The 23,018-nt window shown below is 32.5% G+C and overlaps 3 protein-coding genes across 8 annotated transcripts in view; all 3 read left to right on the top strand.

The window, feature by feature from the left end:
* Positions 1–23,018, top strand: part of LOC107876134 (cytochrome c1-1, heme protein, mitochondrial) — an 82,618-nt gene that overhangs the window by 36,311 nt on the left and 23,289 nt on the right. The window lies entirely within an intron of this gene.
* On the top strand, positions 3,617–9,023 carry LOC107876041 (putative cytochrome c oxidase subunit 5b-like). Its single transcript, XM_016723021.2, has 6 exons — positions 3,617–3,974; positions 4,314–4,393; positions 4,538–4,588; positions 8,080–8,146; positions 8,248–8,327; positions 8,600–9,023. The coding sequence occupies exons 1-6, from the start codon at positions 3,833–3,835 to the stop codon at positions 8,660–8,662; spliced, it is 483 nt and encodes a 160-aa protein (XP_016578507.1). The 5' UTR covers positions 3,617–3,832; the 3' UTR covers positions 8,663–9,023.
* LOC107876040 (acyl-protein thioesterase 2) lies at positions 18,462–22,774 on the top strand. Of its 4 annotated transcripts, none has more exons than XM_016723020.2 (10): positions 18,462–18,578; positions 18,848–18,979; positions 19,601–19,715; positions 20,607–20,643; positions 20,764–20,833; positions 20,907–21,011; positions 21,397–21,547; positions 21,848–21,930; positions 22,260–22,353; positions 22,445–22,774. In XM_016723020.2, the coding sequence occupies exons 2-10, from the start codon at positions 18,949–18,951 to the stop codon at positions 22,527–22,529; spliced, it is 771 nt and encodes a 256-aa protein (XP_016578506.2). In that variant the 5' UTR covers positions 18,462–18,578; positions 18,848–18,948; the 3' UTR covers positions 22,530–22,774. The 4 variants fall into 4 exon arrangements, with proteins under 4 accessions (XP_016578506.2, XP_047269745.1, XP_047269746.1 ...); XM_047413789.1 differs by having other exon boundaries at positions 18,497–18,578; positions 18,880–18,979; XM_047413790.1 differs by lacking the exon at positions 18,462–18,578 and adding an exon at positions 18,584–18,728 and having other exon boundaries at positions 18,880–18,979.

Below are 23,018 nucleotides of genomic sequence, written 5' to 3'. Positions count from 1 at the left end.
CTTTCTTCCTCTGTACATTTTTATAAAAGTCATTTTTGGCTACGTCATTAGGTTTTTATATAACATTATTGCTTTGGTGCTATCTATTTCTTTTTTCTTAATTTTATTTTCAGATTTTGTCCATAAAAAAGATTACAAAGAATGTTCTTTCATGAACGATAGCTCTCATATATTTTTATTGATGTTTTTCAAAAAATTCTTTTTATGTATAGGGATTAATTATAATTGTTTGAATCTGCAGATATCTATGTCATGAGATGTATTCCAAGTAAATTAGGAGTTTCTTAGATTTAACAATATCAAACTTCTGTGTGAAAGTGTGGGCTATAACTTACGTATATGCCTTAGATTATGTATCATTTAATCCATTAGGTACTTTATGAGAAAGAGAAGATTTTTGAGAATGGTAATAGATGAAACTTCGAGGTTATGGGAGACTGTGATCTGAAAGCCTCTATCGCAGCTACTTACCTTTGTACCTTCAAGCAATTAATGAAATAAAGGAAAATTCTTAAAGATTGTGAATAATTTTGTTCTTCTCCCTGCCTATCAATTCTCTAAGATAGCTTTGTTTTTTATACATACAAATTGATAAAGTATAGAATAGCTTAATTAAATGATTGGGAAGTTAATGCTATTGTTTTAAGATTATAGGGTCGTGGCAATCACCTTTTTTTCGTCTCAATGAGAAATGTTCTCTCAAGGTAGGAAATTTTACATTAGACAGCAAGGATTATGCTTACAAGCCCTTATTTTCCTCCCTCGGCAACAAATGCTCATTTTCAGAAGGGATGGATCAACAGTCTATGTTGCGATTCCATCAGAAGAGTTGGGTCCCAATTTTTTTAAAAAGCAGAGATTTTCACCAGAAGGAATGTATTCAATTTATGAGATACGACAGGTATGCTATGAAGAACAACAACAAAACTTTAGAATCTGTTGAATATTAATTGTATTGTCATAGGTATGCAGTGCTTATTGTGGCAAACAATGTTTGGCATAACAGATGCTACAATAATTTGTGTGTCCATTGTGTTGCTTCCACTATGGTCATTGATGTCGAATTTGTTCGATTGATGCAAAATATTGATATGTTGCTTATGACTAAACTCTATGCTCTGAAAATGTTAAGCCTGAGTGACAATCTATCCAAGTAGCATTGAATTTAGGTGAGCTTTTTCCTTTTGTTCATTCTTATTCTTTTTTGTTTGTCGTTTCCATTGTTTATCCTGATAGTGAAATATTATTAATTATTCTGTAATTGATGTTTGCGGCTTCATTTCATATTTCAGAATATATAAGTTCTATGATCTAATTGAAGGACACTTAGTAAAGTTACAAATCTTAAATGTCTTGATGTAGGATTTAAAAATCATTTAGTGTTGGTAGTGATCGGACTGAAGCGTAATAATAAGGAGGAAATTATGCATCATAACTTTGTAAGCTTTTAATACATATTATATAATTCATGACACTTTAGTTATGTGTGATACAAACGTTAGTTAGTGCAGATACCTAAGGACGATTTTGTTCAAGTTTAAAGTATATTTGGGCTAGAACAAACTTGAACATTCAGGAATTTAATTGTGAAATATATAGTCTTCCAGCTATGTACTTTGCTTGATCTTTAGGAATAAGATTCGATGGGTTAACTTCTAGAAGAATTGGATTGGCCTGTTCTTTTCATCTTATGAGTTTGTCTAAAGTGATCACATGATTGTGCAGCTTTGATTTCAGCTATTAACCTTTGTCTAAGAACCTCAATAATAATAATCTACAAGTGTTTTTTTTTCTATTAGTCTTATTTTTATGATTAATTGCAGAATTTAAATTCTTTTAATTCTTCCTACCGACGTTTAATGAATTAAATAGCTAATCTTTAAATTGTCTCTGCAATGTCGATCATAACGCCACGTGGGTGGTCATAAACCATAGTACAATGCGGCGTCTATGCTCTATAAGTTCTCACCTGGCAATGACTGTCCGGTTAGGTGATGCAGGATACATAGTCATGATGTGACGACTTTAGTCTGCTGGATTGTGGCATTTGATCTCTAATATGGTGGATCGTAGCTGCTTTCAAACCTGAGAATGACCTTCATAATGGGTTGTGCGTGTTTTTTCTAAATATCTGTAGTGTGTTTTCTACTTTAAGTACATGATGAAAATTGTATACTTTCCTGTTTAAAATTTGTATACATAACTCTCCCTCTACAATAATGCGAATTTATTAGATTGCCTCATGTCCCTTTAATACTGACCAATCGACATCTTCTTTGAAATGGAGCCAATATCAGTATTTTTTTTCTAATCTAAGATACTAAATCATCCCAATTGTGAATATTCTTCAAATTAATATACATGCTTGTAGTTTGAAGGTTTTTGCATCAGTATAGTCATTATGTTAAGATGAGGCGGTGATAAGAAGGTTCTGTAAAATTCATTTAGCTTCCATGTTGTAAATTATTTTTTAATTATACTTAAATAAATATATCTTGCATTGTCTTGCTCATGATTTTGGATCTTTCTAATCTTTTATGGAGTATCATTTTTAATTTTATTGATACTATATGTTGTTGCTTTAGGCTATGCTTTCCATACACCGAAAAGTTCAAGTGATGTATACTACCAATATGGGTCGTCTCCATACATACACTTAGGGGAAACTTTTATTTATGTTGCTTCTCTCTTCATATGATTAAAAAGCCAAACAAGAACGGAAATAATATGAGCATTGCAACAAAGTTGTAAGTAAATAAAGAAATCTTTGAGTTTTTTTTATGCTGTAACAAAGTGATAGAACTACTCAAAGAGGGTGAAGTCGACAACAGAAGTTCTCTCAAGAATAATTTTGTTGAGGATAATTGTGTAGATTGAGTTACACATTAGTAACACTATCATGTTTTTTTCTTTTCATAAATATGGAGGCTTAAGAAGCAAATGTCTTCAATACGTTCTCTTATTAATTATATTTTCACCAATTTTTCTATTAAGTTATTATGTAAATAAGTGATGTAAATATTAGCAATTATTATAATTTCTTAATGTTCCGCGCAACGCGCAGGTATGAATACTAGTAAAAATAAGACGAGGAGAGAGAGTAAAAACTCAAGATTGAAAAGGGCTAATGGTCCAAAACACACCTAAAGTATTTTAATTTTTTGAATTTCATACTTAAATTATCAAATGCGTGAGATTTTTATCTGAATATCACAAATTAGTTAGTGAAACACACGAACCATTAATGATTCACTTTTTTCTACCAGAATATTCAGATATGAAACTCAAAAATTTATTTCTCCGTTCATCTTTGATTGTCTACTTTCTTATTGACACAGAGATTAAGAAGCAACAAATGATAAAATAATTTTATCATATTATCTTTAAATATAATAAATTTAATACTTTAAAAAATATATTTGATAATAATTCACATTTAATACTACAAAAAAAATAAATAAAAATAAATAAATTATTTATTAATTTTATAAATTTAATAAATCTGCTAACTACTTTGTGATAATTTACCTAAAAAATTCACATACTTAATAATTCAAACGTAAAACTCCAAGAAAAAAAAAATACTTTAGTTGGATTTTTCATTTGGAAATTGTGAAAAGAGCTGTTGAGAAATTGTCGCACGAGCGAGTCAATCGTTGGGCTTCGGGCCTTGTGCCACCCTTACGCCCCCCCCCCCCCTCTTTTCATTCCATTTTCCACTCCCAGTATGGAACCCTCTCAACAAAAGCAAGCATCCAACATAGAGAAAAAGCAATAGTAGTAATAAAAGAGAACAATTGATCTCATCATACTGTAACCCTAAAAGAAAATCATGTGGAGAAGACTCTCATCTCAGTTTCCAACTCTAAGATCCGCGGCTAAATCCAATCGCCTTTCCGCCGCCACCTTATCCTCTCCGGCGAATCTCCGGCCTACGGTTCCTTTCATTGCCCGCTACTTCAGTACTGCTACTGGTAACGCCAATTTCATCAGATCTTACTCATTTACACACACGTCACATGTACTCCCTCCGTTCCTTTTTACTTCATCGCAGTTTACCTTTTGAGAGTCAAAATGATAGAAACTTCGACTTACATTTTAAGACTTACAATTTCATCATATTTATATGAGAAAATTTAGTTTAAAAATATTAAATTAATCTAATTTAATTTAGCTTTAAAAATTAGTTAAATTGACCCTCGAGAAGCGAAGCAAGACCACTATTTTGGAACGGAGGGAGTATATGATATTATTTATATTTATATATAAGTATTTGTGTATATTTGATTTGTTTTTGTTGTGTTGTCAAACAGGGGGTGTTGTTAAGAAAGTGGAGGATGTAATGCCAATTGCAACTGGTCATGAGCGCGAAGAGCTTGAAGCTGAGCTTCAAGTGAGTTAGCTTTCATCCTTTACGATTTTGATGTTATATATGTTTGGTTGTGCTTATACTTACAGTCTAATTCAAATATATTGATTTTAGGTGTAGTTTGTTACTATAACTGATACTTGATATGTGCATTTTTTTCTTGTTTAGGGAAAGGATATTCTCGGCATTAACTTTCCTGAGGGTCCTTTTGGCACAAAGGTTAGTATGGATATTTGTTCTGTATATAAATTGGGAAACAACTGGTTATTAATTCTTGTTTACATTTGTTGTCAGTTGATGAAATTGTTTTATCCTATCTGATGTGTATTGTTGTATTAGATAGAGTCATTAGTTTGCACTTGTAAGTATTGTTGGATAACGAGCATTACTCAAGAATAGGTATTGTTGGAAGTAGCTGTATTTTAGGCATTTAACTGACTTCTCTATTTTCTAGTAATATGTTTGAGTACAAATTGTATTAGGTCATATTGAGTTAAACTAAACTGAAGTTTATCCGCCATTCAGTATTAATATTAATATTGTAGGATATGTACAATACAAGTGCTTAAAAGAAAATGCACACGTGGGTGTGACCAGTGGTTCAATGAAGTTCGGTTGAGCACCATGAGGTCTCGGGTTCAGTTTCCAACAGAGACAAACACTAGGTGATTTCTTCTCATCTGTTCTAGCTTTATTAGACAGAGTTACCTAGTACATGTTGTTGTTGGTGGTGGTAGATATCCCGTGCAATTAGTCGAGGTGCGCGCAAGCAGGCCCAGACACCACAGTTATCAAAAAAAAAAAAAAACACGTTCGCCTTGAGAAATTACTATTTCTGTTCCTTCGCGTGCTAGTTCTGAAATTTTCATATATTTTCATAAAACTTTGGTAACTTTCTTAAGTGAAGTAATAGGCTATGATGTCCCTCTTTCATCAGTGGAACATGTCACGGTACAACATTTGATCCACCATTATTAGTAAGACCTGGATTACTGTTTCGAACTTCCATAGTAAACATGATGCTCTGTTTCCTTGAAGGAGGGGAGGGGCATTGTAACGAGTTAGTTTGCTTCCTTATGTTTTCTGGCATGAGTAAAGTAGAAGTAGATGAGCTTCACCTTTCCCTTATGTTCAATTTTGAAAGGGTTAGAAAAGAGCGAGGACCGTCAATTCTCTATACTTTCACTTTCTAACTAGGGATGGCAATGGGGTGGGGCGGGTTTTGAACTATGCGAGGTAGATGCGGGTTTAAGGTTATGCTGAACGGATTGAAATAATTATTATAAAAATTAATGCGGGGTGGGGCTGCGGGTCTAAACAAAACAAGAGATAAAGAAATTATGACTCTAATTCTATAAATTAATTATTTACACCGAGTCAACTATATATGTTTATTACGTATTAACATATATTTTCAATTGTTTTTTATTTTTGTTGTTTATTTTTCTCTCTACATAGTATTAATTTTTTTTGACAATCTACCGTTTCTCTAATACATGATCTAAAAAGTTAAAGGGTATGCTCTGCTTTACTCTAAAAAGAAAATCAGCAAAAGTTAAGAGCATATGATCTAAAAAGAAAATCAGCAAAAGGTAACAATACTGATAAGGAAGAAGAGAAACCATCATACCTGTAAAGCAGAGCTAATATATGAAAAAACAGAGGGTCTAAAAAGTGAAGGAACATGCCGATTCTCCAATTGTATCATACTGTTATTCTATAAGATTGATGACTGGTATGTTTTTTAATTTAAAAAAATAATAACTTATGTGCCGTGAAAACAAAAATATTATGCTAGGCGGGGTGGGGCGGGGCAATTTTCTTGCGGGTTTATGCAGATTTGCCTCACTTCCACCCCGCCCCATTACCATCCTACTTCTAACCAAATGGGGGAATAGAATCTTGTCCCACTTTCTCTCCTTTCTATTCTTGCTTCAAGCTAGTGTATTCATATTTATATGAACATAAACAACAAAACAACATACCTACTGTAGTCCCACTAACTCGGGTTTGGGGAGGGTAGAGTGTACAAAAATATTAACATACCTCAGATGTAGAGAGGTTGTTTCCGATGGATCATCGACGCAGGAAAAAATAATACAAATTACAAAGTAGTTCAGAAAAAGAAGTAATGGAAGTACAAGAAACAACATATAGTAACAAAACAATACAACAAAATTGTACGATTATCGAATTATAAGAAACAATAGATAGTAACAATAGCTGAAAGACAAGAAACACGAGTAGTACTGCGACTACTAGTATGGACGAACAACAAGACAATGCACTCCTACCTACTTTCTATCCGAACAACAAGACAATGCACTCCTACCTACTTTCTATCCTAATCTATGTCCTCCACAACCTCCTATTTGAGGTCATGTCCTTGGTAAGCTGTAATTGAGTCATGCCCTTTCTAATCACCTCTCCCAATTACTTCTTCTATCTCCTCTATCTCTGTATGAAGTGAACATGATAAGAATAAATCTCCTTTATTGAAGTGCAATGTTGCTTATTTCTTCATATATGTGTATTAACTGTGGAATATCGAGTAGTCAGTGCTATCTCCTTGCATAAATCATGTTCAATGCTAACTGTTAGATCGTAGATCGCATGTGAGCTCTAATGTCTAGTATTCTTATCATTCAAATATTTCCCCTAGTTCACGTGCTTATGTTCACTTCCCAATGCTATTTCACTTTCTATTAAGCTGGAGCACTAATCTTTTCAATTTCTGTAATTAGCTTGTACGTGGAAACAAAAAGTGATTATATTGGATGGCATCTTCAGTCAAACATGAAATAAAATATGGTCAAGCTTAGATGGGTTATAACTTTTAAGCAATGCGGTCCTTAACTTTTCATCTCCTTATTTTTAAATGTTATTATGGGTAAGGCAAAATCTTGCATTAACAAAAAAACACGTAAATTTGTGAATATGTGTACATGCAAGCGTGTAGAATTATGCAACATAACATTTTTTTCTGTGTGAGTAGCTGAAACTAATCACTATAGATTCACATTGTTGTGACAAAGAAACTTCCACTTTGCCTGGGTATGGGTACTTCGACTAGATCTTTCGGAATTCACCAAAACGCTGATACCATACTGGTGGCTTTAGAACGTCTGCATGTATACATGAGCCTCTAATTGTCTGCCAAATCTACCTTTCTTCTTGTTTTTGATCTACAATCTCCATCTTTTAACGTTCTCTGTTGTTGATGTTGTAAATATCACAGCACTTTGTGCTGTTTTGACATCATTGAAATACCATTTACACCTTTCAAAAAAATAAATCACTAGAAACTTGTCAAACTTTGAACATACTCATGTCATGTCAAGCTCATGCCTGAATCCTATTTCCTCAGCACATTGATCATTGGTCTCTGATGTCCAATTTGTTGTCACTAAAAATTTTCCCCTTGGTTTTTTGTGTTTCTCACATTTTAAAACGCTCAAATGTAATTATTTTATTATCGTCAATGATGCAATCAGGTAACATAAAACATTGTGTGCTTATGATTCTGCAGACAAATTTAATTTAGATGTGGACTACTGTTGCTTCTTATTTATGGTTCAGGATAAAGAATTATTTATCAACAATCTGTGAAGACATTGTTTAGATTGATATGCTACTACAATAATTAAGTTTATCTTTCCAATAAGATGTGTGGGAACATGATCAAATATTTGAATATTTTTTCAATGTAGGAAGCACCAGCTATCGTTAAATCCTACTATGACAAAAGAATTGTAGGATGTCCAGGAGGTGAAGGCGGTAAGTCTTCATTACAGATTCGGATTAAAAAATGTCTCTCTTACTGATTTTTTCCTTTAACCAGTTCGCTTAATTTTCTAACTCCTTTTCTAATTTAACAGAAGATGAGCATGATGTTGTTTGGTTCTGGCTTGAGAAGGGTAAGCCACATGAATGCCCAGTATGCACTCAGTATTTTGAGGTAAGTACAGAATTTCTGTATTTCATCAGGGAAAATTTCAGATTCACTGCTGCAATAGGGGTGCATTTTCTCTCTTCAACTCTCCCCCCCCAAAAAAAAAAAAAAACTTTTGAGGGAGGCGGGGAAAGGAAGTGAGGAATCTGAGCTGTAAATGATGTAATTCTAGCCACCAATTGTCCAAGTGCGGTGTTGTTGCCCATGCGGACCTTAATTTCGTAAGCTTATACTCATAATGAAGCTCATAGTGGGAATGATTCTGTAATTCTATGCAGTTGGAGGTGGTTGGCCCTGGAGGACCTCCTGATGGACATGGCGGCGATGATGATCATCACTGATGGCTTGCAACTTTTCTCCCGGAATAAATCTGGTTGAGATGATGAGATATTTTCTTGCTCTACAAACTCAGGATTCCAAGTTCAGTGGTTTTGTTTGCTTTTAGTGGATCAATTGTTCTTACGGCTGCTCTTACAAGGGTGAAGTTGAATAGTTTTGCTTTTAGATTTTACTTAGACGTCGAATGGTCTGTTACAACTACAAACCCAGTTTCTCCAAACGCAGGGACTCAATAATCAATAGCCACATATTGGATTTTTTGGCGAGTGGTCCTTTTTGTTTTTGTTTAAGTGCTCATGTTGGCACAACCTTGTAGCGAAATGATGTTTTATCATTACCAAATTGCAGCAACGTACTTCTGTAGCACTTTCTTTATAAATAGGTAAACTGACGACATACTTTACCCTAGTCAGTTACACACCAGGTTGTATGGTTGAATAATATTTCAGTTTACCAAGAAAGATGCATTTCGAGGGAGATTTTGTAATAGCTGACTCATTGAAACAAAAAAATAGTGAACAGATTCTCATGGTAGGGAGATCAAATTGCTTCTATCATCTGATCGAATGTGAAATTCCAAATTATCTGATCAAAGTTGTGAGTTTAACCTATAATCTTGTTTAGTATGAGGGGATAACGGATAATAATTTCTGGATAAGATGTATGCTGCTTCGAAAATTATTTATTCATCATTTGTACTATAACGAAGGGATAAATTATCCCATGTATGCAACCCCTTTTATATTGTAAGCTTTGGTATGCAATGTAAGAATCTCACTGACTAAATGGTTTAAAATGCTACTAAAATATCTCAATTTATTGAGTTTCATATTATAAACTATCAAGTTTGTGAGTTTCCTACCAAACTATCTCCAATTAGTTAGCAAAACATACCTAAACTATTAATGGTTCACTTTTGGTGATAATTCTCACATACATGATAGTTTGGGTATGAAACTCAACACTAAAATACTTTATGTGCGTTTTTCACCTTTCACTCAATCTCTCTATAGCATTAATTAGTTATGCACTACACAAAACTAGAAGCTTGATTCAAATATTGTATTTTTGTTAAGAAATTCACTTAAAGCCTATAAATAATCTTATCTTGAATCCACTAATCTTTAAAATTTAGAATTTATAAACTTAACATCTTGGATCCGTCTAACTAAGAACATTGAGCGTACGTGTTACCATGATAGCTTCCCAAATTTGGTTTCCAGGAGCCTCAAACGTGGAATAACAAACGTCTATCGAACTATATAAAGTGAAGCATATTATTTAGAGATGGACACAAAGTTGGAGCAGATGAAACAATACGAGAAAATGGAAATTTTTCCTTTTCTGGTACAAAATGAATATTTTCCTCAGTTAAAACATAATTTTTTAAAATTAATTTCCTTAAATCTGGACAAGCAATTATTTCATATTCAGGTTCGATGTTTAAAGACGAAGCAACAATATTCTATGATGCATGAATATTCGTGACTCTTAAGTAATAAGAATTTATTAATTTTTAATGTTTAGCTAAGAAAAGAAAGGTACTTTAATTTGATGGGAATCAAAATGGAATTCATTCTCATCATAAAGCAAACAAAGAAATTTTACCAATTATGGATAAATAATACCAAAGAATGTTGCTAGCTGTTGTATATGTGCTTATTCCTTTCTTCTGTGATAAGAACTGTGAAAGAGCAGAAAATCAGAATTAGATCCAAAGTTTTAAGTAATGAGTACAAAATAATATTGAAGCCCATACATAAATATATATATTTGAAAATTAACCACTTTAATTGCTTCAGACTTTCGTATACGAAATTAAGAGCGGAAAAAACATTATTGACGTAGAGAGTGATATGTCAAATCCTTTAGGAAACTAGACCTTCCAATCATTTAAATTTTGTGAGAAATTTACAGACAATTTTATGTCTTTACGACAAAAGTGATAAAAACATATAATTGTAAATTGTATAACTTATCGTTATAATGAATACTATAGAATTAAATAATAATAAGTGATATTAACATTACATATATTTAATTGCTCCGGGTGCATCCGTCGTTTCGTTTCGGTTTTATGTATTATCGATTTGGTTTATCCATTTTTAATTTTTAAATATGATCAATAACCAAATCAATAAGATATTTTTTAAAAAAATATTTTTAGTCCTTAACGGTTCGGTATTTGGTTTAACCTATAAGAGAATCCTCATAAAATAGAAATAGATGCAACTAAAATAAAAAGAAACAATTAAAAAACCGTTAATCTAATATCCAATAACAATGAATTAGTAACATTTTTATCGATTTAATTTATTGCTGGATTTGATTTTTACACACCCCTACTTCAAGATGAATCATTTCTCTTTAAGGTTGAACATCTTAAATCAACACGCATTGTGTAATATTCCTGGTATATAACTAAAACGAAGTGACAGTACTAATATTCCCTTTTGGTTATGGCATCTCCATTGTTAGTCCTTTCCATTCAGACAGTCCCATCCCATCCCATCTTTTGATGATGATTAAAACATGCATTTAACTCTAAAATGCTTACATTGGTGATACTTAATAATATACCTTTTAATATGGAACAAATAAGTGTAATTCTGCCCGTTGATACTCAAGGGCGGATTAATTTTCGACATGCTATTCAGTTTATTATGATTTAAATAAAATTTAAACATCTTAAATCACGTTACTCATCATTTTTATGTTAATCTCCTCAAATTTCTCTAGGAGTTACATGCTTGGTAACTTTAATTTGGGTGTCAATTTTGGCGCATGAAAGTATAACTCGTTTAAACTTGAGTTATTCGTGTTAGATCGAGATGCTTTCTCCACCTATTTCGATCCATACTAGTTGTCTTTAATATGGAACAAGTGTATTTCCACATTAAAGTTAAGGACGGATTGCATTTGACTTGTTATTCAATCTAGTTTGATCTCAAGCAAGTGCATTTCTGCCCGTTAATACTCAAGGGCGGATTGAATTTTGACATGCTATTCAGTTTATTTTGATATAAACAAACTTTAAACATCTTAGGTCACGTTACTCATCTTTATTTTAATCTCCAAAAATTTCTCTACGAGTTACACGCTTGATAACCTTGGGTGTCAATTTTGTCGCATGAAAGTGTAACTCATTGAAACTTGAATTATTCGTGTTAGATTGAGATCCTTTCTCCACCTATTTCGATCCATTCTACTTTTCTTTAAACATATCTTGGATAGTTGAAGTTAGTTAACTTGCTCAATTTGACAATCTTTGCTGCCTCATATAGCAAGCAATTTCATTCGATCGAACCCCTTGCAAATGTTAGTGAAGCCAATGTTTTACAAAAAAGATATTAAAAAAATACTAGAATCATAAAATTATTTTTGACTTTACCATTTCACCAAAGAATTTCCTTCCTATTAAAGAGATTCAATTGTTTATACATAACGAATAAAATTCACTCATAGGAGAATTTAATTCAATCTCCGCTTCTACATTTAGCTCCACCCATGCTTGTGAAATACATAATAATTCTTTTCTCTCTTTATATTTTTTGGTACAAGCCCAAAGTGGGCCTTTCCTACTGCAAAACAAAAGAATATAGTGACATACAAAAATCAAATTTTGTGCTTCATTTGTAAGCTCTCAGCACTGGAAGTAGGGTCATCATCAACAATTACAAAGGGAGGATTCATGCATTGTTTGTTATTATGAATTACGTAGGGATGATTCATGCATTGGTAGAGTGATCAATGAACTACGTAGGGATGATTCATGCATTGGTAGAGTGATCAAAGAGACGGTTCAATAAAATTAATTATCTAAAATTAACTTTTATTAAAAGTCATTAAGTTTTTTTATTTTTTTTTAAAAGAAGCTTTATATTGTTCTATTCTTTTTAAGATGCAAAATTATTATAAATATTATTTTTTTAATAATCAAGTTTTTCTGATAATTCGTTCCAATGGACGATATAGTCAATAATCAATCACATGGCTAAATAGTTCTCTTTCCTTTTCTTTTATATAAAGATCTTGTCTTTTATACCTTAAACTATTAAATATTTTATGGACCTAAAAATTTAGAGCCTAAAACCTTTGCTTGAGAAGGGGATGGTTCATGCATTATTAGTAGGGGTAATCAAGAACTAAAGGGGATGATTCATGCATTGATCAACTCACTTCAATTGCTAACAAGTAAGCAAAATTAACAGGAAGAGGGGTTAGGTCGTGGAATAATATTATCCTGACAAGTGCCAACCTCCTTTTGTTTTTTTCCTATTTGTTATTCTTTCTCTTTGAAAAAAAAAAAAGTCATATGATACGTTTGGTACATAGTAGAAAATATTTTTCCGAAAAATAAATCAATTACTTATTATTTTTTTTTTTTGTTTGCTAAGTTAGAAAGAAAATACTATTTAAAAAATTAATTATATATAATCTAGGCAAACCATAAAGGAGACGGTAATGGAAGTGAGATGTGTTGAAGGATAAGGAAGAGACGATCTATATGAAATGTCATTATGTTGTCTTCTTAACTTTTTGAAGGAAGCCAATTTCTTTATATTTAAGAAACTTATTTTCAGAAAAAAAAAAATTTCAAAATTTTTGAACAAACATAGAAAAATTAAAAAGCATTTTTCATGACATGTTTTCCTTCGTAACAAACATACCAATAGAGTTTTTTTTTTTTTTTTAAATATAGATTTAATTTCTTATATAATTAACAGTATTGTAAAGTCATGTGACACTACCGTAACCGTTTATTTATCATACTTTTCAAGTTGCTTCGAATTTATTATAAACAAACTTACAATTACCTTTTAGATGATTTAACAGATACAATATATAAAAGTTAAATTCCAAAAGTATAATCAGATTCCAGCCTTTTAGTTACAACCGTTCCAAATGGCATAGGGAATAAAGGTATTACAATAAAATTGCAACCGTGTACAACAAATATGCAACAAAAAAAAACAAAGAAGAAAAAGGGACAGCCATCATTTAAAAGATGAAAAAAGAACTTTTCCCGTTGAGGCCAGTTTTCCCTTAACCTAATTCTATAGATCAACTACTTTTTTAATCTTTTTTAACAACCATTAAACAATTTTTTTTTGTTAAATCTGGATAAATTAAAGATGTGCTAGCTATATACTAGTGCCACCATCTAAAGTTTGTGATGGAGGTCAGGTAAGTACCCCTTCATTCTTAATTAATCAAAAATTTTAGATTGGAGACCTTAAAATGAAGTCGTCTTTTATAAGGAGTTCCACGTAAGACTTTTCTGTTGGATAAATTCAAATTAGTTGGCTCCAAAAAAGGTACCGGACACTGAAGGAGAAGCAACAACAGCATACCCCATGTATTCCCATCAAGCAAGGTCTGGAGCGGATAAAGTGTACGCAATCGATAAACCCCCGGCTCAGAACGGACGGAAGGTGAAGAAAGAAGTTATATACTAGTGGCAACAGCATATCTTGTCGTTGAGTTAAAAATTAACCCCACCATAAACCTGATCTTGATTCTAATTGAGTATCAAGAGATATGATTGTTAATTTATTATCCTATTTAATTATATTAATTATACTCCTGTAACATGGATGATACACTATTCGATTTTAAGTGGGGTAATGGAGTTGACATTCAAAAGATTTCATTATAATTACTCTCAAAGAAAGACTTCCTTTTCAACGGAATAATTGTTGTGTCCGCAAACTCAAAATCTTTTTGAGATCACTTCGACAAGCTGACAAATACATTCATGTCAAGATTTTCACTAACGAAATTCAAGATATACAAAAATAAATATGTAAAAAAGTTCAATTTTACTAAAGGAGTTCAAGTTATAAAGAATTAAACACACGGAGAAGTCAAGAAGATTCTACAGGTTCTAAATATATACAAGAAAAAGTTATATTAAATATATAGTGCAATTTTCTGACGAAAAAGTTAGGATGAATTATGCGCCCCTAGCTCTGCCCTTACTTTCATGAATGATAAGTGATAACTAATTGATGGTTTGAGTAAAAATAAGTACTGCCTTTGATCTATGTCAATTATTCTTTTCATTTGTTCAAAGAAAATTATGTTATCATGATGTGTTAAGGATTACAAATCTAAATTAAAGATATTTTTGATGCATATGTACCAAAAGTATTTTTAAAATAATAAAACTTGATATCCAATCAAAACATCAACACAATGGAGAAAGATTGAACTGCCTGGTTATTTTTAGAGGTACAACATAGAACATTATTGAGCACCTGTCGAATCCATTTGCTCATATGCCTAATACAAGTTTGAATTACTTACATTTTTAAAACATATATACCTACATTGTTGTAAGCTTCAACTAGGGTTACTCATCATTTGCTTTTTAAGTTTCACTTGAAACTATTTTTGATGCCTTTTTAAAAATTTGTCCCTAGCATATATAGGTTCAACATCTAAATGATAATTCCCTAGTTTAAAGTCAGCAACTTCAATCATGCTCAATGTGGTTTTGTTATTCAAATTCATCTAAATGTGTACTTTTAACAAGGTATTGTCATTAGGTCGATATGTTTTTGTGATGCAAAGGATATTGCTAAAACATACTGCACAAAGTACCCTTGACACGATGTGAATAATTTAACTTGTGTCTTGGTCGTACATCTTTCTTCAAGAGACTTCACATTCATCACTATTTAGGGGTCTACCCCTCAACTAAGCTTCATGTGGTCTATCATCACGATCAACATGTTAATTTTCAAAATCCATTGTGTGTCATCCTCATGATCAAGCATTATGTCTATTGAAACCCAAAGCTAGCTTCTTCTTGTGTGCGTGTATCTCCAAGCTACCTTTGACATAGTAATTTAACGATACTAAAGTGAGCTCCTTTGTTCTCAGTTACGCATCAAATAGCACTCAACCACATCATCACGCTATCCTCATATCCACCTTGCCGATTTATCAACTCTAATACAGTACCAATTATTAAGTTAAGTTAGAACTGCATGATGATATCCGCTTTAGATTAAGTCCATACATTTTTTTTAAAAAAAACCTCATAATTAAGTCATACCATTCTGAATATCTCTATAGCTATCCAATCTTTTCCGCTATCAATATAACACATTATTAACCCACTCTACAATTGAATGATACGTCTCTACCAATATTTAGGAGGCTATAACTTTTGTGTTTTATTCAATTAATAATATCTCCTCGTCCACTTTAAGTAAGATTCCCTTACCTCAAGTCCACGATTCCATCATGCACAAAAACAAATGGGCCCAGGGCCCAGAGGGGACAAGACTAAGCGGCGCATAATGGGCCGAGGAATCCATACCCTATATGGCCCTGCATTGCCTTACAGTGTGCTTGCCACATGGATTATCCCATTTTCAAACAACATAAATTTCGACAGTTTGGGGCTTCATTGCCGAAAATTCTGACATTTTATATAATTACTGAAATTTTTTAATTTTGAATCTGTCAAGATATATAATTAGCTTCAGATACATCCAACGAAGATGCATTTTTTTCTTTTGTAAGAATACCTAATTAGCTCTCGATACATTTATTTTTTATTTTGGGTCTGCAGAGATACGTAATTAGCTCCCGATACACCCAATGAAGATACATAATTAATTGAGATTTTTATAATTACTTTATAAGGGTAGAAATTTGTATAAATATGATAAGTTAGGTGTATGTTTATGTTATTTTTCCTTTCCTTTTTTCAAAATATCTATGCTGTAATAAAATTACAAGCAATTAAATTATTTATGGAATGTATATTAGTTATTGCTTTTTAACCTTTATAAAAGTACAAAATTTGTGATTTTCCTCACAAAAAGTTGTTTTGCACGACATTAAATATCCTCTTAACTTGATAGTCGAATCGTAAGTTTTAGCTAATTCGTTACTGGCCTGCTTTTGTGTTGGTCTTTCTACTTGATTAAGTTTACTCGTGCAGTTAGCATAATGAACAGTTAATAGCAATCAACTATTTCCTCCGTTTCAAAATGATTAAATTATTAAAATATAAAACACATATAATAAAAAAAGACAATGACATAAATTAGTCATGTTTTTTTTCTTTTTTTACCATTTTTAAACTCCAAAACATTAATAATGATCGTTGGAACTCATCTTTGAAAATTTAATTAATGAAGAATAAAAAAAAATAAGAAAAAATTAACATCTATCTTGAATGTGAACACTAAAAAATACTCTAATAATTTAATTATTTTAGAATTCTCTTTAGTATGCTTATCAGCTTATCTTCAACATCAAGTTAAGCTGCCCATATGGTTATCCGCACCAAATGTATATATTAAATTAATATTTTTTATTATAATTAAATAATTAAATTAAGTAAAATATATATTAATTAATAGACGCTCTCCTCTTTGAGCCGATCTTATCTAATTCACAATAAGTCATGCACTACCACGATGAATTTCCATTCTGACTTATTTCGTCTAGTATTAAGGACCCACTTGACCATAAAATCTGAAAGTGCTTCTTCAGATTTTGTAAAAAAAAAAAAAACTTTTTAACTTTCACTCACAAATTCTTATTAATCTTTATGAACTTTCTCTAAGTAAAATTTATTCTACATGTAATTTTAAACTTTCGAAAGTATATTTTTTCAACTGTAACCTCAATTTTAATTAATTAATTTTTTATTTTTATTTTTAAATTTAACTCAAATCATGAGATGAAATCAGACGTCCAGAACACTTATTAAGAAAGTGAAGACAGATGAGCATTCGGTTCATGCAACCTTTTGTGGTTGTGGAGTCCTTTTTCAGTATAAAACGAACAAGAAAACTCATGATGATTTTAGAGACTTTGGACTTTTGAATTTTTTTTATACTTTGCACAAAGAAAAGGACTTTGAGCCACTAATTTATAGGTGGCAAATCCAGAAAAGCTAGAGAGAGAAACCATTTTTCAAGATAAAAAGTTCATTTACTTTTTCCAAATATTGTCACAAAGATTTCCAGGTTGGTGACAATATCTATACCTTTTTTTATAGCACCTTTTTTAAAAAAAATTTTGAACGTCCCAAAATTTTTAACATTATTATTTATTACTACTGCCAAATCTTAAAATGAATATCATATTTTTATATTTTTAAAAATAATTTAACATTAAACATCACAAATTATTTTAAATTAAATTAAATATAGTCACATAAATATCTACCATTTATTTTAGAGCTCAAGTTTTAAATATTTTTCTTTCTTCTTTAATTTTATATTCAATCAATATCTCATGTATTAGGATGAAAGACAAAGAACAAATTATATTTCCGAAGTACGTGAGAAGCATTTGATCTTTGTCCAAGTGTGAAACGCTCTTTCACTTTAACTATTTTGGATTGTTAATTTTTCAAGTTAATGAATTCTAAATTAATAAAATAAATTTTGCTTGTTCAATAAATCTTTAATACAAATAGGGAGATTGAACCAAAATTAATAATTTGATCAAACTCGTAGCTGACGCTCTCCCTCTACCCTACGCGAATATAAGTGACGAATTTAGAAATTCCAACGATACGATTCAAAAATTGGAACGTACTAAGATTTAAAAACAATTTTTAAACTACTTTTGCCACTAAAATGAAAACAATGGGACAACCAGCATATATTATAACTGTATGGAATTTGTGCTGGCTTCTTCAAGTGCTTGATTGAATATAACCATTTCACAATGATGATAAATTGGACGATTGATATTTCACTTTTTTTTTTTTTTAGAAAAAAGAAAAAAAGTTAATGGGTATCCATCAATCATCAAACAATACTATAAATAAATGATTGATTAGATATACTATATAAGCAGTATTTATTTAATACAAAATTGGTATTATTCCTTGTTGTTTTCAGTAATATTCTTGCTTTATTTATTGCCCCTGCCCAAGAGGTATAGATTCTTTCTGTGTTATGTAACTCTTTCTAATAAGCTTAAGAGGAAAATGGACGGATGATTTTTGATTCTCTTTGTTTAAAAGATTGCTTGTTTTTTCCCTTTACATGGATGCCTTGCACTTTATTTTCTTTATGAGTTTCTAAGGTTGTTTATGTGTAGCTGGTTCACACATACTTAAGTTTTTTCTAATTGTTTTATTTATTTTTTTGTCTCTGTGTATATTCACATGCCTTATTCTATTTTGGTCCTACTCTTATAAATAGGGACTGCTGGTTTGGCTTTGTCTTCATTGCAGTTCAGTAGTACCATTTCTCAGTTAGCTGCTCTTTCTGACAGTAACTCCAAAGGTTGAAGAGAGTGAGATATGAGTTATTTGGACTCTTCAACTGGCTCTGGTTAGTTGCATTGTACAATCTTTGCTTTGATATTCGCCTTGTTTAGTTGCGAGGGTTGTTCTGATTTCCTTTGGTAATGTTATAGTAATTAGCTTATGTCTTTATGGCGGTATAAAAATATTGGCCGGGGATCAGGAGCGGAGCTAGAAGTCTATGTACGGTTTCTGTCAAATTCAATAGCTTTAATTAAATTTAGAGGTATACACTTTCCCTCCCCGGACCCCACTTTGTTGAAATATACTGGGTATGTTGTTGTTGTTGGTAACAGTTGATGTCACTGTTGTAAAATTTAGAACGCATAAAGTTCAAATCTTGGCTCTGCCTATATGCTTGAGATGAGTTTTAATGAAGCGATATGGATAGTGAGGATTTACAAAACATATCCCGACTTGCTTGGGATTGAGGTCATATCAGTTGGTGTTGTAATTGTAGTTGTTGCTTATGTCCGTCCTTATGCCATTAGGTTGAGTAAAGCCACTTTTACATTACAATAAGACATAATCAATGTGGGAACATTTTTTTCTCCCTTGTCTAATTTTATGTCTTTGCTAAACATTTTTCTTTTCTTTTTTTTTCAAGCATTTGCTAGTGGACTAATAACTAAATCAAACAACATTGCAGGAAGTAGAACTTCTAGGAGGACAGTCGAGTTTGGGAGGACATATGTTGTGAGGCCCAAAGGGAAACACCAAGCTACAATAGTTTGGTTGCATGGCCTTGGAGACAATGGCTCCAGGTAAAATCTATTTACCTTTTAAGCCGCCATTTTATGGTTAAACATAACGAAGACAGTTACTTTGTTGTGCTTAGCTAGGCCTGTTTTTCTTTCTATGCCATTTTGTGGTTAAACAGATCAAAGACAAGTTACTTTGTTGTGCTTAGCTAGGCCTGTTTTTCTTTCTATACTTTGAAACAAAAGCGATAGTATGAAGTCACTGCGGCACGCCATCTGTGATCAAGCGTTTCACTGTTTCCTGCAATTATTATTACATTCAAACCTTTGGTGACAATTACTTTATTGCAAAAATAGGTGAAGGAAAATATACACATACCTGAGCTAATAATGAAAACTTTTGTGCTTTTGTCATCCTCCGTATTTTAGTGTCATTTTCCAAAGATGTAAGATATTATGAATAACATCATAGATCCCCTGATATTAGTACTGTCTGGGCAATCTACCGCATTCTGTTAGTGAAGTGAAAAAAAAAAAAAAGATTTTGGTATAATGTTCTCTTAGTGTGGAGTTCCATTGTATCAATTTCAACAAGAAAAGGTGTTATTCTGCTAAACCAGGAGAAGAAAAAACAGATGAAGAGTATGTCAGTGATTGACTCGTCCAATTGAGAAGCCGGTCATTGTTAATGTTTTTGTTGGCTAACCCTTTTAAGATAGGTTAACATTGTTGATGAGAAAAAGCAGAGGCACCCAATTCTTACCTTTACAAGTTTTTTTGCTAAATTGGATATTCAAAATGCTAAGTAAGTTTTGTCAGGCAGTTTATCCTGACTATCAGGCTGATGGAGCATAAGTCCTATCAGAAGAAACATTTGTGTCTCTTATTTTACATGTTGGTTATTTCATCCTGACATATGTACACTTTCGCTGATCGGTTCACTTTTTTATGCAGTTGGTCCCAACTTTTGGAAAGCCTACCCCTGCCTAATGTAAGCAATGAGCTCAGATAAATCTCTAATTTTCTCTACATGGTGTATACAACTCTTTCTAGCCTATATATATTCTTCTTTATCCTATTCATTGTTTGTGATCTTTATATAACCTTGCAGATCAAATGGATATGCCCAACAGCCCCAACTCGTCCTGTAGCTATACTCGGTGGATTTCCTTGCACTGCATGTAAGAATGAAACCCAAAAGTATCACATGTTTAACTCCAGTAAGACACTAAGTGTCCCTGTATGTTATTCCAGGGTTTGACGTGGGAGAACTTTCTGATGACGGTCCTGATGATTTTGAAGGCTTAGACGCTTCAGTTGCACATATTGCAAACCTATTGTCAACTGAACCAGCAGATGGTAAGTTCTAAATAATCCATAAATGTAGACCTAAATACCGGTATCGCCTGTGTATTTGTTACGCCTAAACTAATGTTCTTATTTTCTTCAGTGAATGCTTAACTACTAGCCGACAATTCTCAGTTGCTCATATTGTTGGCTTAGTTTTTACCCTTACTAAGCTTACCTCCTTCTGAAGGTTTTGGGTGACAGGGTTATTTTCATGAATCTTTTATATCGTTTTATCTAGTATTGGAAAACGGGCTAGATAGTGTGGAACAGATGTGAGGACTAACCTCAACAAGATTGAGACTGACACTTAGTTGATTGACTTCTTGTTAATATTTGTTTTCGTTAGGTTAGTTTGATTCTCCATCTGATTAGCAATTTAAATTGTGTGGCATAGTTAAACTTGGCATTGGAGGCTTCAGCATGGGTGCTGCCACTGCACTCTACTCGGCAACTTGCTTCGCACAAGGAAAATATGGAAATGGAAACGCTTACCCAGTCAACTTAAGGGCTATCATAGGTCTAAGCGGGTGGCTTCCCGGTTCAAGGTTTGATTGCATATCATATCTCCAACTATAAATCTTATCTCTTTAATCTCTTTCACCTGAATAATTATATGAAATACTATCTGCATTAGATTTTGGATGAATCATATCTATGAAAACGTTAGTCTTACAAATTAGCTTCCTAGATGTCTGAAGCTCCTACTAATCGAGAGCTATAAATAGGGAGGTAGCAAAAAAAAAGAAAGTAAATAGTGCATTATATGATTATACTTTTGTGTTTTCTATCTCTTCTTTTTCTTAGACAACAAACACATATAGGAGTTAACCAGTTGAATTGTGCAGGAACGTCCGCAACAAGATTGAAGGATCACTAGAGGCTGCAAGACGTGCGTCGTCTTTGCCCATTCTACTCTGTCATGGAATGTGTATGTGCTTCACTTGCAAATACTTGTATAAAACCTTTTAATCATTTTTATCTTATACGGCGCATACTGCATAGTGCGTCTCTCTGAATCCTTAAGGGTCCTTACCCTCTGATCTGAAAATCTAGAGAAGAACTTTGTCTTTGTTGAACAAGACTAATAGAGTAGTAGTACTAGGTTCTATGTGCCCCTTGAACTCTTATGAGCCAAGGCTATCTTGACCTTGTTCCAAGTAGGACTCCTATCGTTTTCAGCTTGTAATTCGAGTTCTAGACTATTAGTAACTTGTAATCTGTATAACCACTCTTGCCCTTTTGATTTGTAATTTACAGGTGATGAGGTTGTTCCTTACAAATATGGAGAGAGGTCTACCCTTGTCTTGAACTCAGCTGGATTCAGGAATCTTGCATTCAAAAAATACGACGGGTATCCCTCACGTCCCTTCTTTTGCTTTGCAAATTTGTAGTTGTGATGGTTTAAGTCAGGTGTGTTCTAAAACTCCCATCATATTCTGCAGGCTTGGTCATTACACAGTGCCAAGAGAAATGGATGAGGTGTGTAATTGGTTAAGTGCGAGGCTCGGGCTTGAGGGTTGCCGATGATTAACTCACTCAAGAGTTTCATGATATAAGTAAATCAGGAGTGAGGGCAAATGCATGAGGAAGCAAATAAATATGGGGGGAGTATACAATTAACAGTTCTATGTAGTTAATTACTATTATGCCTTCTGGTGAATTCTAGGACTTAGTCTACCAGTTTTGTCTTGAAAAATAAAGATTTGGATGTGTTGCTCTTTTCATCACTTGTAGACATTTTGTTTTCTTCAATTCCACTCAGAATTTTGGTAGTTGTTGTATCAATATTAATGGATATTGTGTATTCTCTGTTTCGCGCGAGTTTAAACGTTTAGTTAAAATCATCATCTATTTTCCAACTAGCTAAAGATTTTCAAAATCCCAGTAGTCTCAACCAGTATTCTCAAGCCACTCTCTTTGATCAACTAAAAGTTGGGTGTTAAAACTCAGAATTTTGGTAGTTTTGGGATCCCAAAATTTACCACATAGTTTTACAAACAGCTGAGTATAACTCAA

This window comes from Capsicum annuum, chromosome 6, assembly GCF_002878395.1.
Source record: "Capsicum annuum cultivar UCD-10X-F1 chromosome 6, UCD10Xv1.1, whole genome shotgun sequence".
Classification (NCBI taxonomy): Eukaryota; Viridiplantae; Streptophyta; class Magnoliopsida; order Solanales; family Solanaceae; genus Capsicum; species Capsicum annuum.
This window is presented reverse-complemented; position numbering and strand designations above follow the sequence as displayed.